Source organism: Camelus dromedarius, chromosome 5 (genome assembly GCF_036321535.1).
Source record: "Camelus dromedarius isolate mCamDro1 chromosome 5, mCamDro1.pat, whole genome shotgun sequence".
Taxonomy (NCBI): Eukaryota; Metazoa; Chordata; class Mammalia; order Artiodactyla; family Camelidae; genus Camelus; species Camelus dromedarius.
The window spans coordinates 32,462,444-32,478,449 of NC_087440.1; the positions used below are offsets into that span (position 1 = coordinate 32,462,444).

The following is a 16,006-nucleotide window of genomic DNA, read 5'->3' on the forward strand; positions in this document are numbered from 1 at the left end:
GTCACATCTGGACACTCTCTCTCCACCCTGATTCCTATAAGTCATTGTCCTGTATCTGCTTGAAGTCCTCCTGTGCCAGGGAGTTTCCTGCCTCTGAGGCAGCACAGCCAGCCTTGGACAGTATTAGTTGTCCTTCCTTTAGTGCAGCCCCCAATAGGCTTTTCTGTTACTTCTGTCTTTGGGACTGGTCATTCCCTCAGGAACAGTACAGAGCCAGTCAACTTCCTAGAGGGTCCAAGACCAGATAAAGAAGTGGAACAAGTGCCCCTGAGTTCTGTGCTGTCTGGGCCCTGCAGCAAGTCCCTGGGCATGGTCCTTTTTTAGGCTCTGACTTCTGTTCCCTGAATGGCATAGGGAGTTGAGTTGAAATCACCCCAGATCCTTGTTAGCAGCAGCTAGCATTCAGAGCTGAATGATGATGGAGAGGGTCCCTGGCTCCCAGTGTCATCGCCCCCTGCCCCTCAGTGGTGATGATCATCACTATTCTGCTAGGCTGGGGGCAGGTGTGTTGGAGAGTGGGTGGTTGGGGAGGTGACAGTGACTCAAAGACAACACAGTCCCCTCAGAAGAAAGGAGATTGATTAATATGGCCTGAATTGGGGGCCAGAAGAACTACTGGTCAAGCTATGGCAGCTACCAGGGTCAATAAAAAGGGACAGAGTCGTTGATGAACACTTTTTTTCACCTGATAGGGTTGAGTTTGTTGTTTTGATAGGTTTCTGCATCTTTAACTTCCAATGCTGGTGGGTGTGCAGCGGACTAGAGGTATGTTCTGCCCTTTGATGCTGAGGACCCTGGTTGACTGAAGTGGCCCCAATCAGATGAGAGGCCAGTCCTTAGCTTCTGACAGTCTCAAGCTTTGCACAGCTTTGTCCTGCTGCAGCTTGATGAACTGGGGCCAGCGTGTGATGGCTTTACCAAGTCACTGCTGTCCGGGGACAGGTTGGAGGCTGTCCTAGACTTGGGCCTTGTCTCTTCCTCTGCTGGTATCCTGATGGCACTGTGTGAACAAGTGTGCAGGGTGACCACAGAGCCCCCCGGAAATGATCGTCATTCCTCTTGTCATAACCTCGTGCCCCCAAACTTGTTTCCAGCTCTTTTGGCAGTGGAGGGCCCAAGAAGGGAGATGTGGCCTGTTATAACCTTCAAAATCCCCTGTAAAGGGAAGGATGACATTCCTTGAAGTAAATGTCAGGAGCACCTGGGCCAAAGAGATGAGCCGGAGCTAGTGAGGTAATTTACCTTTATTGCCTCAACTGCAGAACATTCTCTACACAGCAAAATGGAGAAACGGGGCAAGAACGGGACGCGCAGAGAAACCAAACTTGGAAATTCTTTTACCAGGAGCTGAGGAGGGTAAGGTCCCAACCTGATGAGATTGCAGCCTTGAAACTGAACAGTCTCTGAGTTAAATAAGGTGGGGCAACAGAACAATGAGAAAGAAAGAGGACTCCCTAAGAACCAGATGGTTCCAGGTCACAACCTCGGCCGACACCCGGTCTGACCAGGAAGCCTCTGCTGAGGAACAGGCCTCGGACCCTGCCAAGAGCCTCCCCACTTAGGCTACGACTTCCTTCAAGGCAGCCCCCAGCTCTGGGAAGGAATACTGGTAGCCAGCGGCCAGTGTCCGCCGCGGGACCACCTTCTGGCCCTCCAACAGCATGACAGCACGTTCTTGCCCAAAGACAGCTCGGACCACGGGGCTTGGGAGAGGGATGAAGGCTGGGCGGCCCAGGGCTGCGCCTAAGGCCCGGGCAAACTCAGCATTTGTCGTGGTGGAGGCTGGAGCCACTCCATTCAGGACCCCTTGCACGTGGCTTGCTTCAAGGGCATGGACCAGGATTCCTGTCAGGTCCTTGATGTGGATCCAGGGGAAGAACTGGTGGCCTGAGCCGATGGGGCCGCCCAGGCCCAGGCGGAAGGGCAGCAGCATGTGACTGATGGCACCGCCCCCACGACCCAGCACAACCCCTACAGCAGGGGAAGGATGGTACAGGGTTCCTCTGTACTCGCCCTTCCTCACTCCTCCCCCATGCTGACTTGGCTCTATGGCAGGTGAGGGTTACGGCTCTCTGAGACATCCTGTCCTCCCATCTGCAGGTTAGCCAGAAGTGGTGGCATCCACTGTAAACTCAGTTCCCCTTATCCCCCCTCCCCTACTTCCCTAGACCAGAGAAGAGACATTCCAACCCTGTTGGAAACCCGGGCCCCTGCTTCTTACCAGAGCGCACCACCACTTGGCGTGTGGAATCTCCAGGAAGCCTGGCTGCGGCTTCCCATTTGGTTACGAGGTTGGAGAAAAAGTCAAAATCCCCTCCTGGGCTGTCCTCATCATATTCAGCAGTCAGGCTGGGCTGGTAGTAAGCTGCGGGTGGAAGAGTACTTGTTTGCCTTGGGGTGTCCTTTGGTCCCACCTGGCCCTCTGTGGTCAAGGCTCCCCTGGCCTCACCCTCCTTGGCCCTTGGGATCTCCCCATGGGAAGATAGAGACATGGATACATTTCCCTTGAGCTTTTCCACGAGCTGACCTGTTCCTGCCCTGAAGTAATTCGTATCTCTCTTTACAGGGCTAAGCTGAGAGGCTGCTAGAGTGCAGAAGTTAAAAACAAAGACATGGGTGCCAGGCTGCCTGAGTATTGATCTCAGCGCCACCATTTCTCAACTCTGTGACTTTAGGCAAATTACACAACCTCTCTGTGCAGAATTTTTGCATCTTTTAAATGGGGATAATAGTATCTACCTCCTAAGTTTCTTGTGAGGATGAAATGTAATATGTACAAAACACTTAGAAGAGTGGCTGGTATGTATACATGATAATTGTCTGCAATCATTTGGTCCCAAAGGTGAAATACAAGAATTAGGAGTTCTGTTCCTAAAGGACTGTGCTGTGAGAAAAAAGGGACTTGAGGGTAGGTGAGATTTCTTCTGGGGCTGGGAGCACTGTCACTCCCCCCTCTTTCTCAGAGGGTCCCTGTTCCTCTGACAGTACACAAAAGTCAGGAGAAGTATGCATGGATTGAGGGCCTGGGTAGTTCCTCTGCTTGGCAAAGACCAGGACTTTGGGGCCTGAGCCACCCCGTACTATGTACCCCCCTTTCCCTGGCTGGTCTAAAGGGTTGGTGATTTGGGGCATACCTACACCTGTGACTAAGACCCAGGCCTGGGGGGGTTGTGGGGCCTTGGCAATGGCTCTAGCCAGCATTTGGGTGGTCTCCAGGCGGCTGCTAAGAACTTCTTTTTGGAAAGCTTCATTCCACCTGCAGGAGAAACATAGGGGAAAATAAAACACTAACTACTTGCACACATTCTTCCCTCTCTTTCCCTGGGGCTCATCCATATCCATTTCTAGTAAAATATGCATTGTGGCTTAGAGAAATGGTCTATTTCTCCTGTAGAGGGAAAAGGCACATCTATTTTGGGCATCCTGAGTTACAAGTGGGGACTAAGGTCCACTGGCTGAGTGTGAAGAAGGGCAGGTAAGTGTAGAGGAGCAGGGGTGGAGGGATAGCAGTCTGCGACATGGGTCCAGTTCTCAGTCTGGCAGCTCCATTCGCTGCAGCTCGCAGGTTCTGTCAGAGTCGGCCCTCTCCTCCCTCCGCTCTTAAGGTTATCAGCTTTAGAGCCTGGCTGACCTGCGGAGAGGGTTGAGGATGTTCTCTCCAGCCAGGTTGACGGCGGCATCGCAGCGGGGCAGCCCCGTCGTAGCAAGCTCATCCTGTGGGAGAAAGCACACAGTGCCCGCGAGCCACCCAACCAGGCCTTCCCCCCGGGGCTCCCAGAGTCTGGACATACCCACGTGATCCGATCGGGCCCTGGCTTTCGGGAGATCAAAGTCACTTTGTGGCCCCTGGCCTTCAGCAGCTGGGTTAGGGCTGTCCCAACGAAGCCCGTCCCGCCACCTGATCAGAAAATACAAGGTGTTTATCCTCCTGGGGGCGCCTTCCTTCCCGCACGGGGTGCTCTCCTCTGGTGCCATCCCATCTAACTCCAGACTTCTCCCCTCCTTCTTGCCCCCTCCCCGCGATGCAGAGATGACACAGGTCACAGGGCTTAGGGAGATTCGCCTTCTCCGGCTTGGAGGCCAAGGCCAAGTTGCCTGTGCACGAGACGGAACGGCCTCCTAGCCGTTAGTCTCTGGCTAATAGCTTCCTTTTATAAACCTGCCTCCTCCCACGCCCCCTTTCTGCCCTCCCTCACCCACTAGAACCCGCATAGCGACCACGACCTAACGCGCCTGCGCAAGGTTTAGAGTTTGCCTCCCCTAGAACGCGACTACGGCGTTTTTGCGCATGCGTCTTTAGGGAAGCGCGCTCCGGTGGCGGCGCGGGTAGGATTGAGACTGGGCGTGGCCTTGCCTGGCGACCCGGAAGAATTCTTGGAGAAGGCTGTGTATTTCATTGCAAGGAGTGGCGGGGACAAGGGCATGGGAGGCCGGGACAGGGAATAGACCGAGGGGCGAGGAAGGAAGGGGAGGAGGCGGAGTAGGGAAGGTTTGAGTGTGGGAAAAAACCTTTGACCTAAAACCCCAGGCTACTCCAACTGCCGAATTCTGGATGTTCATTCTGCTTGGTGGCTCAGGAGTATAAGAAGATCCGTCCAGTGCTACGATAGGTTTCTTTCTACCCGGCCTGTTATTTTACCTTTTCTGCTTCCCGTTCTGGCTCCTTCCTGTCGGGATCTACACGTTCTTAAGTTCCCCTCGACTTAAAATAACCCTTTTCCAGTCCTCTTCCTCTGCTAATGTCCTTTCTTTCTCTTCATCTTCATAGCCAGACTTCTTAAAAGAGTAGTGTCCATTTTCTACTTCCATCAACTTCACATCCGTCCGGCTTCGCATTTATCAGGCATTGCCTCTTTTGGCAACATCACCAATTTCCCACGTGTTACCAAAACTAATGCTTAGTTTTCAGTCATTTTTCTTGACCTCTGTATTACTGATGCTCGCTGACTCCTTCCCTTTGGAAATGCTCATTTCGCAGCCTCAGTGAAAGCCACACTCTCTTTGGGTCTTTCACCCAGATTTATTCAGTCTCTGTTGTTTGCTCTGCCTCTTCCAGTGTCTTAAAATGTTGATATTCCTCAAAGCTAGCTCCTAGGATTTTCCTTTCTTCCCATTCTGCACTTTCTCCCAAACATTTACGTCGGTGAATTCAGTTACCAGTTTTTTTCTTTTTCAGAGAAGACTTCCAAAATCTATGCAACTATAGGAGAGCCTCAGAGCTCCTGAATCCTATAAAAACTTCCCACTAGATATCTCTTCCTGGATGTCTGAAACCCTATTGATTATACTTATTAATATCTCCCAGATCCATCTCTTTCTGTCTCTTTCTGCCACTACCACTCTTCTTCAAGTTATTATCCTCTTTTTGTCTACATTTCTGCAGTAGTCTCTTTGATTAGTCTCTCTGCTTCTGCATGTTTCTTCTCTCCAAACTCCACACACTGCAATTCTGATTATTTGTTCAAGATGAATTGCTAGAGAGAGTTCACTTGATTGAAGGGATTCACCATACCCTTGGAAGCGAGGAGTGGTAGCAGCCTCAAGGTCCCGTTGTGTTTGTCCCTGTTCTGCCCTATCCTCTCCTCCAGTCAGTCCCTCAACTGATAAGAGTTGGGGCTGAGCAGACCCTAGGCCTTCAACTTCTTGCTGCTTTGGGAGCAGCCGTTTGTGGCTGACGTTCAGCAAGACTTGTGATGCTGTCCCGCTTCTTATCTGCTCCAGGTATCTGTCATGCAGAAGTGAGTGAGGGATGGTCTCCCCTGCATCTCAGATCAAAGCTCCACAGATGCAGATCTTCTCTTATCGAGGTGGACTGTCACAAGGGCCCAGTGCGGCCCCAACTGCCTCTCTAGCTCATGCATCCGAACTGCTGGTTCTCAACTGAGGGTGATTCCTTCCCAGCTTCCTCACCCACCCCTCACACACCCCTGGGGGACATTTAGCAATGCCTGGACGTGTTTTTGGTTCCTAACTTGGTGGTGGAGAGGGGGCTGTTGCTACCAGTGTCTAGTGGGGAGAGGTCAGGATGCTCTAAATACCCTACAGTTCGAAATGTTCTTAGTGCTTTTGAATATCCCTAAAGGTAAATCACGATTGCTGTTGAGTTGATGGTGAGTCAAGGAAGGATCTGGTGTGATTTCTTGTTTAAGTTGGACATGAGGGTCCTGCCTCTCCAAGGAATCCCTTTCTCTTCTTTCTTTCCCTCTTTTTCTTCATTGTTTCCTCTCTGACTCTGACACACCGACTCCTTTCAAGGCTTTTAGAGCCTGATGCTGGGAGGAGAGAGCTGCAGAGGGAGGAGACACAAACTCAAGTCTGGAAACTGGGTCTTTATGGAGACTGGGAATTCTGTGATCTGGAGGAACATTCTTGAGGCTTAGGGGTGTGGCAGGACTTCCACAGGAACCAGAGGCAGACCACCAAGAGTGAGTGGCACAGACAGCATGATCGGATCCAGCTCCAGATTTCCCCTCAGGCTGGCCCAGGCTCCAGGTTAATCCTCCTTCAGGACCTCATTGATCCAGGGCTGGTGATGGGAGATCCGGGTGAAGACAGCAGGGGGCTTTGCATGTGACCGTCCATAGGAGACAATGCCCTGGGCCACCCAGCACACAGAAGAGGGCCCCCTGAGTCTCCCTGTGGGACGGAGAGGGAGAGGGAGAGAGGGAGAAGGTGAGCCAGGGAAACCACCCACTCCTTCCCGTGGTCCCAACTCTGAGTTGGTCAGACCTAGCATCAGATCCAGAGCCCGGTTCCTCATGGGGTGTTATGTCTTGGTCTGATTATAAAAGACTGAGACCTAATCATAAGACTATAGAGAAATTCCCTTTCCCCTACACCTCACCAGAACATTACTAAAAACCTATTTATAGCAGTTCCTTTTACTTAGTATATTTTGTCCAGCTATCAAGAAAAAAAAATTACAAGGTGTAGTAAAAGATAAAAAAACATAATTTTAAGAGACATAACAAGCATCAAAACCAGTTATGGCAGGGATATTGGAATTGCACACTGGGAGTTTAAAATAACTATGATTAATACACTAAGGGCTCTAATGGATAAAGGAGACAGAGTGCAAGAACTGATGGGCAATGTAAGAAGAATAATGGAAATACTTAGAAAGAACCAGAAAGAAATGCTAATAATCAAAATACTGTAACAGAAATGAAGAATGCCTTTGATGAGCTCATTAGTAGATGGGATACAACCAAGGAAAGAAGTTCAGTGCTTAGGCTACTGACAAGGGATTAATATCCAAAATATGCAAACAGCTCATACAGCTCAATGACAAAAAAATAAACAACCCAATCAAAAAATGGGTGGAAGATCTAAACAGACATTTCTCTAAAGAACACAGGCACATGCAAAGATGCTCAACATCATTAATTATTAGAGAAACACAAATCAAAACCACAATGCGTTATCACCTTATACCAGTCAGAATGTCCATTATCAAAAAGTCTACAAATAAGAAATGCTGGAGAGTGTGTGGTGAAAAGGGAACCCAAGGGACAAGGAAGCCCACACTGATTGAGGGAAAGCCAAGAGCAGGTGGGAGGAAGAGGGTGACTTCCTTTTATATAACGTGTGACACTGTGCTTAAAGTCCTATATTCTCTTCATCTTCTGGCCTTGTAATTTGGCTGATCTGTGTGTGCTCACAGGATACGGAGAAGGTCGAGATAGGAACCCAGAGGGCTTGTCCTGAACGGTGACAGAGGAGTGTAGGGCAGGGGCAGAATGGAGTGGCGGAAATCTGAGGTGAAAAATGACATATGGTATCTGAGGCCGTGTTGGCTGCTGTGTCTGGAGGAAGAATGAGAATTTGTGAGCAGGCTGTGAGGGGGGAAAGCAGATACCAGAGCCACCTGAGAGGGAAGATGGGCAGAACACAGGGCCAGGATGAACTGAAAGGCCTCTCCCAACTTCAACCCAGCCTGTGAATTTTCTATGTTCAGGCCCTGGGGTTCTCTGTTCCACAGGAGATCACTGGGGGCACAGGGTGCAAGCCACACTCCCGCCCCTACTTGGCCTACCTGGAAATTATCACCCCACCAGGGTAAGCTGGTGGCATGTGGTGGTTTCCCGGTGAGAAGGGACTTCGTGCTGACGGCTGCTCCATGTACAGGAAGGTGAGACATCAAGGTCTTTTCATCTCTAAACGGGAGGTAAACAGCCAGGGAAGAACCAGGGACACCACCTGGGGCCTGAGGAGGGGCTCCTGGACTTGAGTCTCTTTAAGGAGGGGCAAGACCTGGGCCTAAGGAAAGCAGTCTCATAATTGAAGAGCTGCCCTGACCCTCAGTCACTGTGAGCTCAGCTCCCCTACAAAGGAAAGGAGGCCCCATCCCAGCATCCTCCTCTAAAAGTAGCTCCTCCTCCCTGACCCCAACACAGGAGACATGGACTCAGTCTTCAGGGTCCCATGCCGTTCGCTGGCCACTTCCACTATGCCCTTTCCGAGAACACTGGCCTTTAGTTCCCAGGAACCTGAACTCACCATTTCCATCAGAGGCCAAGAACAGAGTCCACCTGAGATCCCACCACTTCCCCCTTACCTCTGATACCTCTAGCTCAGAGGGCTGGCCCTCACTAGGGATCCCTGATTAGGAAGGGCCAACCCAGTCCCCTAGGTCCTCCGTGGCCTGTTCAGTCCCCAGAAGGTCCCAAGAGTCCTGGAAATTGTCTCTGTTCCTTGGGAAAGCTCTTTCCTGAGTAAAACCTGAGTCCCTCAAATACCAAAAGTGACCAAGGAAAAGGGAGAGGGGTGGGTAGAGACCATTGACCCCAGGAGAGACTCCATACCCTTTTCTCAAAATGGGTATATCTCAGGGAGAACCCAAACCATCACTGTTTCTCTTTGTCCTTCTTCTCCCTCACAAAGGTCTATAATGGTCACCCTGGGAATTCATAACATAAAAAAGAAAGAAGACACATGGCAGAAGCTTGAGGTCATAAAGCAGTTCCCTCACTCAAATTATAACGACTCTATTGCTCACCATGACATCATGTTACTGAAGGTGCAAATTCTTCTTCCCCTTCTCCCCTTCCTGTTCCCTAGGGCTTCCTTCTCCCCTTCCTGCTGTCTAGGCTGCTTCTTCAGGTTCCATTGCTCTGACACTTCCCCAACCTGACTCTCCCACAACTCCCCCCTCTGGAAGTGGCTGTAATGGGGAGCAACTTGCCCCGTCCTTCCCTGATTGCCTCCAACTGCTCCCAAACCCACTTCTAGCACTGACACGCTCATCCCCTTTACAGCCGGGGGAGAAAGCCAACCTGACCCTGCCGTGGGGATGCTCCCCCTTCCACCCCAATTCAGCTTCCTCCCACCCGGGGCAGTGTGCCTGTGCCTGTGCCGGGCGGCTGGCTGGGGAGGAACCCGAGCAGAGGGATGGGGCTGCAACACGCCGCGAGGGGTGAAGCTGAGAGTCCTGGAGCCCCGGGCCTGCAGACTCTTCACTACTTTTGACCACGGCCTCCAGTTGTGTGTGGGCAGACCCCGGAAGACAAAATCTGCATTTAAGGTGATCCTCAGACCAAGGTCTTCTCCACAAATCACTGTTCAGGGTCCATACATCTCCGGGAAGGAGATGGAGTCAGAAATTTGTCAGCGGTGAAAAAGTTTGAGATCGTAGGACTGAGGAGCTAGAATTTTCCCTCTGCCGACTGTCCTTCCACAGCCCCAGGCAGTCTCTGAGCATCCTTCCCAGGCTGGGGCACAGAAGTCATGGGGTGTCATGAAGGAGAGGAAGAAGCAGAATCAGACTGAGATATATCACCCCATGAGGAACCGGGCTCTGGATCTGATGCTAGGTCTGACCAACTCAGAGTTGGGACCACGGGAAGGAGTGGGTGGTTTCCCTGGCTCACCTTCTCCCTCTCTCCCTCTCACTCTCCGTCCCACAGGGAGACTCAGGGGGCCCTCTTCTGTGTGCTGGGTGGCCCAGGGCATTGTCTCCTATGGACGGTCACATGCAAAGCCCCCTGCTGTCTTCACCCGGATCTCCCATCACCAGCCCTGGATCAATGAGGTCCTGAAGGAGGATTAACCTGGAGCCTGGGCCAGCCTGAGGGGAAATCTGGAGCTGGATCCGATCATGCTGTCTGTGCCACTCACTCTTGGTGGTCTGCCTCTGGTTCCTGTGGAAGTCCTGCCACACCCCTAAGCCTCAAGAATGTTCCTCCAGATCACAGAATTCCCAGTCTCCATAAAGACCCAGTTTCCAGACTTGAGTTTGTGTCTCCTCCCTCTGCAGCTCTCTCCTCCCAGCATCAGGCTCTAAAAGCCTTGAAAGGAGTCGGTGTGTCAGAGTCAGAGAGGAAACAATGAAGAAAAAGAGGGAAAGAAAGAAGAGAAAGGGATTCCTTGGAGAGGCAGGACCCTCATGTCCAACTTAAACAAGAAATCACACCAGATCCTTCCTTGACTCACCATCAACTCAACAGCAATCGTGATTTACCTTTAGGGATATTCAAAAGCACTAAGAACATTTCGAATTGTAGGGTATTTAGAGCATCCTGACCTCTCCCCACTAGACGCTGGTAGCAACAGCCCCCTCTCCACCACCAAGTTAGGAACCAAAAACACGTCCAGGCATTGCTAAATGTCCCCCAGGGGTGTGTGAGGGGTGGGTGAGGAAGCTGGGAAGGAATCACCCTCAGTTGAGAACCAGCAGTTCGGATGCATGAGCTAGAGAGGCAGTTGGGGCCGCACTGGGCCCTTGTGACAGTCCACCTCGATAAGAGAAAATCTGCATCTGTGGAGCTTTGATCTGAGATGCAGGGGAGACCATCCCTCACTCACTTCTGCATGACAGATACCTGGAGCAGATAAGAAGCGGGACAGCATCACAAGTCTTGCTGAACGTCAGCCACAAACGGCTGCTCCCACACCACACAAGTCTGTGTACCCTCAACGTGCTCAAGACTAGTGCAGTGGCACAAAGAAGAGAGGGGTCAGTCCTGCTCAGGACAGGAGGACAATAGCTCTGAATCCTGAGCCCAGGGGTAGAATAGATATTGAAGCACAGCAGGGAGCCTGCCCTAGCGGTTCTAATTGATTACTGGTTGCTGTGAGAGAAAACTTGACTTGCTTAAGGGCTCATCCTCCGCGCTGAGTGTCAGCCCCACCCACCTGCTTCCCTGTCCTTAAACAGCAGCCTGGAGCCACCATCCCACAGCACCTCCATAGGGAGAGGATCAGGGACCTGGGGGAGGAGAAGGAGCTGCCACCCGGGGTGAAGTGAAGCAGTGACAATGTCCAGGGTCAGGGCTTGGCAGCCAAGGGGTCCATGGGAGCCAGCCCTGCCCTCTGACCTCCTACGTAGAGGCTATGCAAGGTGGGGCGTCCCCCGAGAGGGGGCCTGGGAGGGCAGGGAAGGTGGGACCAGGAGGAGAGCGGGCTCAGTCCTTTCCCTCCCTCTGCCCTCAGGGGGACTCCGGGGGCCCTCTCGTGTGTGACAATGTGGCCCAGGGCATTGTCTCCTATGGACAAAATGATGGGTCCACTCCACGGGCCTGCACCAAAGTCTCAAGTTTCCTGCCCTGGATAAAGAAAACCATGAAAAGTCTCCAACTGCAAGAACCGGGCCATCTTCCCTGGAGCTGATCTAGAATCACACTGGGTTGGGGGGCCAGCAACGGAATAAAGCCTCTTAGCTGAGCAGGAAGAGTTGGTTTCTTGTTTATTTGTTGACCCCCATTCACAGGCACCAGCTCTGTGCTTCGAAAGCCAATGACACTGTTCTGCTGGTTTCTGCTTCCTCCTCTTCCCCCTCCCACCATCACTTCCCCTAAACCCCGTGCAAAGCTATACCCAGGTCCCCCACACCTGGCTTTCCAGGGCCTGCCCTTCTGCCAGGGCTGAAGCTGAGTACCATCAGGAGAAGACAGGAACCTCTCTGGTCCTGGGGCCAGAGTGCCTTACCTCCTTGCCCTGTGTCCTATGGCAGAGAGGAGGGGATGACACCACGGGTCCCGGACACCAGGCAGGCACAGTCTGGGGCTGCCACTCAAGGACGGAGCCCCCACCGGGGAGGGAGGGGCCTTCCTGAGCAGACATTTCTCTCCCACAGCCCGGGAAGCAGGCCCAGGGCAGGGGTGGATCTCCTGAGAAGTTCCTCCTTCTCAGCTGGGCAGAATGTCCTTCCTGTCCTCATCCGAGCTCTTGTTTGCTGTGGCTCTCCAGCCTGAATCACTACTGACAATGTGCTTTTTCTTTAGCTATAATTTCGTTGCTTTTTAAGAGACTTGGAATCAAGATGTTTAGAACTAACAATAATTTCACCTCCATGGCTCTCTCCTCCTTTTCCATTACGGGGACATGATCAGGATAACTTGTTTAGCAAATAGTACAGGGATATTAGAAGTGCAATTCTCTGCACAGTGGTGTGGGAATTCTACTTGGCTCCCTGGCATCCTTTCCCACTTCACGTGGTATCAGTAACTCATCAAAGAGAATAACTTTCGGGAGAGCCGTTCTTCTTCCACTCTCAGTATATGTGGATTGGACAGAGCAGACCCCAGCCTAGTCAAAGGCTCTGACTAGGCTGAGGTAGAGCAGAGGTTTCAAGCGCCCTGACCACAGGCACCTGCAGCACCGAGGTAGGCTGTGCTCCGCGGGGACTGCCACTGTCTGTCTCCACCCCACAGGTTCCTCGTACATGACTGCATCGCTCCTCCCGCTGGGAGGTGGGGTCTGTAGCCCTTCTTTTCTAATCTGGTGGGAGCACTCGATTTTCCAAGATGGAATATGGTAGAATAGAGGCCATATGACTTCAAAATCTAGGTAATAAAAACAACACAGCTTCTGCCCGGCTTGCTCTGTAGGAGATACTCACTCTGAGGAAGCCAACCACCATGCTGGCAGAGAACCAAACAACTGAGACTACTTGAGAGGCCCTCATGGAGAGAAACCAACATGCTCAGTGAGCAGCCAGCACCAAGCACTGGGTGTGTGTGAGTGAGCCCTCAGGTGGTTCCAGCTTCCAGGCTTCAAGCCACCTTGACAGCAAGGGTAGCACAGGGGAGACATCCACGCTGCACCCTGACCAAAATGCAGACTCCTGGGTAAAAGCAATGTCGTTCTTTCAAACCACTCAGTTCTTTAGTAATTAAAACATTACTCCATACCATTCTGTCCATCCCTCTAACCATGGACTTCACCACCCTCGTCTGATCACTGACGGTTTTGTCTCCTCCCCTAGAAGCGAGGATTCTCATCTCCAGTGTCCCCCACAGTCTCCCACAAAAGGGGCCTCAATAAAGAATTACCCTGGTGATCTATAGTAAACTACAGAAATGACGACGTTCTTTGATCTATTATCATAAGACCCAGGTTGCTAGGGTGGGGGACCAGCTGTTGGCGGATACAACATCTCCAACCACCCTTTACTTGTAGCTTCATTTCCTGTTTTCTGCTGCTGCAGCTGGCACCAAGCCAAGAGCTACTGGTGCTCTGACAAGTTCATACTCCACTCAGACCCAGGGACTTGATCAAAAAGCAGTGTGAGGATTTCGGAGAAGCCTTGTAGGATGGAGGCCACAACATCGGAGGAGACACTTAAGGTTAAAACACTGGAAGGAAGAACTGGGCAGCCTTTGTGGAGAGCTGCTCCTGCTTCTGCTCCTGGCAGCCCATCCTCTGTCCGCCACCGGGGACGCAGGTGAGTGACTGTCCCCACCCGCAGAGGCCCAGGCCCATCCCACACTGGCACACACCTGCTGAGACACTACGCTCATACGCATCCTGGATGGTCTACCTGCCGAAGCTTTCTGGACTGTGCCCAACTCCCTCAGAGACCAGCAAATCTGACCCCATCTGCCTGCTCCAGCCGAATGCTCCACGAGCACACAGGCAGGCTGGGATGTTTCTTTTAGGGAAAATCATCAGGGGCTATGAGGCCGAGCCGCATTCTCGTCCCTACATGGCATTTCTTCAGATCCAGACTTCAGGGAACATTATACTCTGGGGCGGTTTTCTGGCGCGTGAGGACTTCGTGCTGACAGCAGCTCACTGCTGGGGCAGGTGAGGAGCAGCGCCTGGGCCCCCGCCCCTCTGTCAGCGCCTCACAGGGAGCCCTCTTCTCAGGGGCCGCAGGCCTGGGCCACCTAGTAACACAGACGAGCTCTTTGGAGGACAGCTAGGCTTTGAGGAGAGAGGGACAGATCAATGCGAGTGGCCTGCGGAGAAAGGAACTGCCCAAAGCTGGGATGGAAGGAAGCCAAGGTTAAGCCCTGGAGCCCAGAGTTCAAATGTGAGACAGATGCACGGACTGGCTTACAGGCAGGCAGGCCCTGTGAGAACTCAGCACCCTAAGTGCTCTCCAGGAACTGCCGCCCAGCCCGGGCTGCCCGCAAGCGGACAGAACCGAGATGCTCTGCCCCAGGGCCCCACTGCCTAGAATTCTCTCCGCTCCAGTCCTGCCCTGTCCCGAGCCTGTGACTCCACCTCCCTCTCTCTCTCTATCTGTGCAGCTCAATCAGCATCACCCTGGGGGCCCACAACATCCTCGAGCAGGAGGGGACCCAGCAGGTCATCCGGGTGAGAAGAGCCATCCCCCACCCAGATGATGATGATGAAAACACGGCCAACGACGTCATGTTACTGCAGGCGGGGCGCGTGGCTGCACCGGTTCTCACACACTTTAACCCCAGGGCTTTGCATCCCCCATCACCTCACTCCTGTCCCTCCTTCCGGTACGACCCCTTCAATTATCCCAGAGCTGTGAAGAAAGCAACCCTACGACTGTCCCTGCAGTCTTTGTGGGCCATGGGTAGGTTAGAATGCCTTTCCTCTGCCTTCAGCTGACGAGGAAGGCCAACCTGACCACCGCTGTGAGCCCCATCCGGCTGCCCCAGGGGAAGGAGCCGGTGAAGCCAGGGATGGTGTGCAGTGTGGCCGGATGGGGGCTTCTTGGCGTGAACAAACCTGCAGCAGCAAAACTGCAGGAGGCAGAGCTTGAAGTCCAAACAGACCAGCAATGCATCCATCACTACAAACATTACGATGCCACCACCCAGATATGTGCAGGGAACCGAAGAAACAGGGAGAATTGTTTTGAGGTGAGATCCCCAGCGTTATCCAGGCAAAGCCCTGGGCACATCCCTGGCAGTGGGAACTAGCCGTATCTCCACGTCTGCAACATTTCCTCCTATCCAGTCTCTGGTCCTGTCTCCCTGGGGGATGGGAGATTGTCCCACACATATGGGCAGAGACTTCCTAGGGGAGGAGAACGGGGGATGAACAAGGCTGGGCTGAAACCTCAGGACCCAAAACCTTCATATCAGCCACGGCCCCCTAACAGAGACCACCCACCCCCTGGGCGGCAGGGAGGGTCAGACCACAAGATGACCCAGCTCACTCCTTCCCCTCTCTGTCCACAGGGAGACTCTGGAGGCCCCTTACTGTGTAACAGTGTGGCCCAGGGCATTGTCTCCTTTGGAACCAAGGATGGTACACCTTCAAGTGTCTATACCAGAATCTCGAGCTTTCTGTACTGGATACAAAACACAATGAGAATCTGTGAACTTCAGGGACCAGACTGAGGTGCCCCGGGATGGATCTGTCCATCTTCTCTGGGGCAGAGGCCAGAACGGCATTGGGCCAAGGGGATGGAGGGGAGGCTGCCAGGGATGTAATAAACTGTCATCTTCAGAAGTCATTGATTCCTCCTTTATTCATCCACACAGATTCGTTAGGTAACAAGAGTGTCTGGCAACCCTCTGTTCAATTTTCCGGCCTGTCCCTGGCTTCCCCCTCCAGCAGACCCCTCCTTCCAACTCTGGAATAAAAATCCTGTTGCAGTGACAGCCAGCGCCCTCCGATCACACGTCCCCAGTGTCAGCTTCCCGGCCAGGCTGCCTGTGAGTCCATCAGAACACGGAGACATCTCCTCAGGAAAACTGACCCTCATCTAGAGGACGCTCCCACCTCCTCCCTCGTCCCCACCCCCACCGCACCCCAACATTCCAGGGCCACATGGCAACGTAAGAGGATCCAGATTTCA

The 16,006-nt window shown here is 52.7% G+C and overlaps 3 protein-coding genes across 3 annotated transcripts; 2 read left to right on the plus strand and 1 right to left on the minus strand.

Annotated features, from left to right (window-relative positions):
• Positions 1-1,226: 1,226 nt before the first annotated feature.
• SDR39U1 (short chain dehydrogenase/reductase family 39U member 1) lies at positions 1,227-4,281 on the minus strand. Its single transcript, XM_010995802.3, has 6 exons — positions 4,197-4,281; positions 3,792-3,898; positions 3,632-3,714; positions 3,135-3,256; positions 2,222-2,365; positions 1,227-1,971 (listed from the first exon to the last, which is right to left on the minus strand). The coding sequence occupies exons 1-6, from the start codon at positions 4,210-4,212 to the stop codon at positions 1,559-1,561; spliced, it is 885 nt and encodes a 294-aa protein (XP_010994104.1). The 5' UTR covers positions 4,213-4,281; the 3' UTR covers positions 1,227-1,558.
• Positions 4,282-7,739: 3,458 nt separating this feature from the next.
• CMA1 (chymase 1) lies at positions 7,740-10,227 on the plus strand. The gene is given in 8 exon segments (XM_064486370.1): positions 7,740-7,760; positions 7,958-8,050; positions 8,052-8,131; positions 8,884-9,019; positions 9,258-9,279; positions 9,282-9,523; positions 9,906-9,936; positions 9,939-10,227. Coding segments are annotated over 8 exon segments (735 nt in total). The 3' UTR covers positions 10,049-10,227.
• Positions 10,228-13,183: 2,956 nt separating this feature from the next.
• Positions 13,184-15,657, plus strand: LOC135318497 (mast cell protease 1A-like). Its single transcript, XM_064485871.1, has 4 exons — positions 13,184-14,025; positions 14,475-14,610; positions 14,805-15,062; positions 15,384-15,657. The coding sequence occupies exons 1-4, from the start codon at positions 13,751-13,753 to the stop codon at positions 15,543-15,545; spliced, it is 831 nt and encodes a 276-aa protein (XP_064341941.1). The 5' UTR covers positions 13,184-13,750; the 3' UTR covers positions 15,546-15,657.
• The last annotated feature ends 349 nt before the right edge of the window (positions 15,658-16,006 follow it).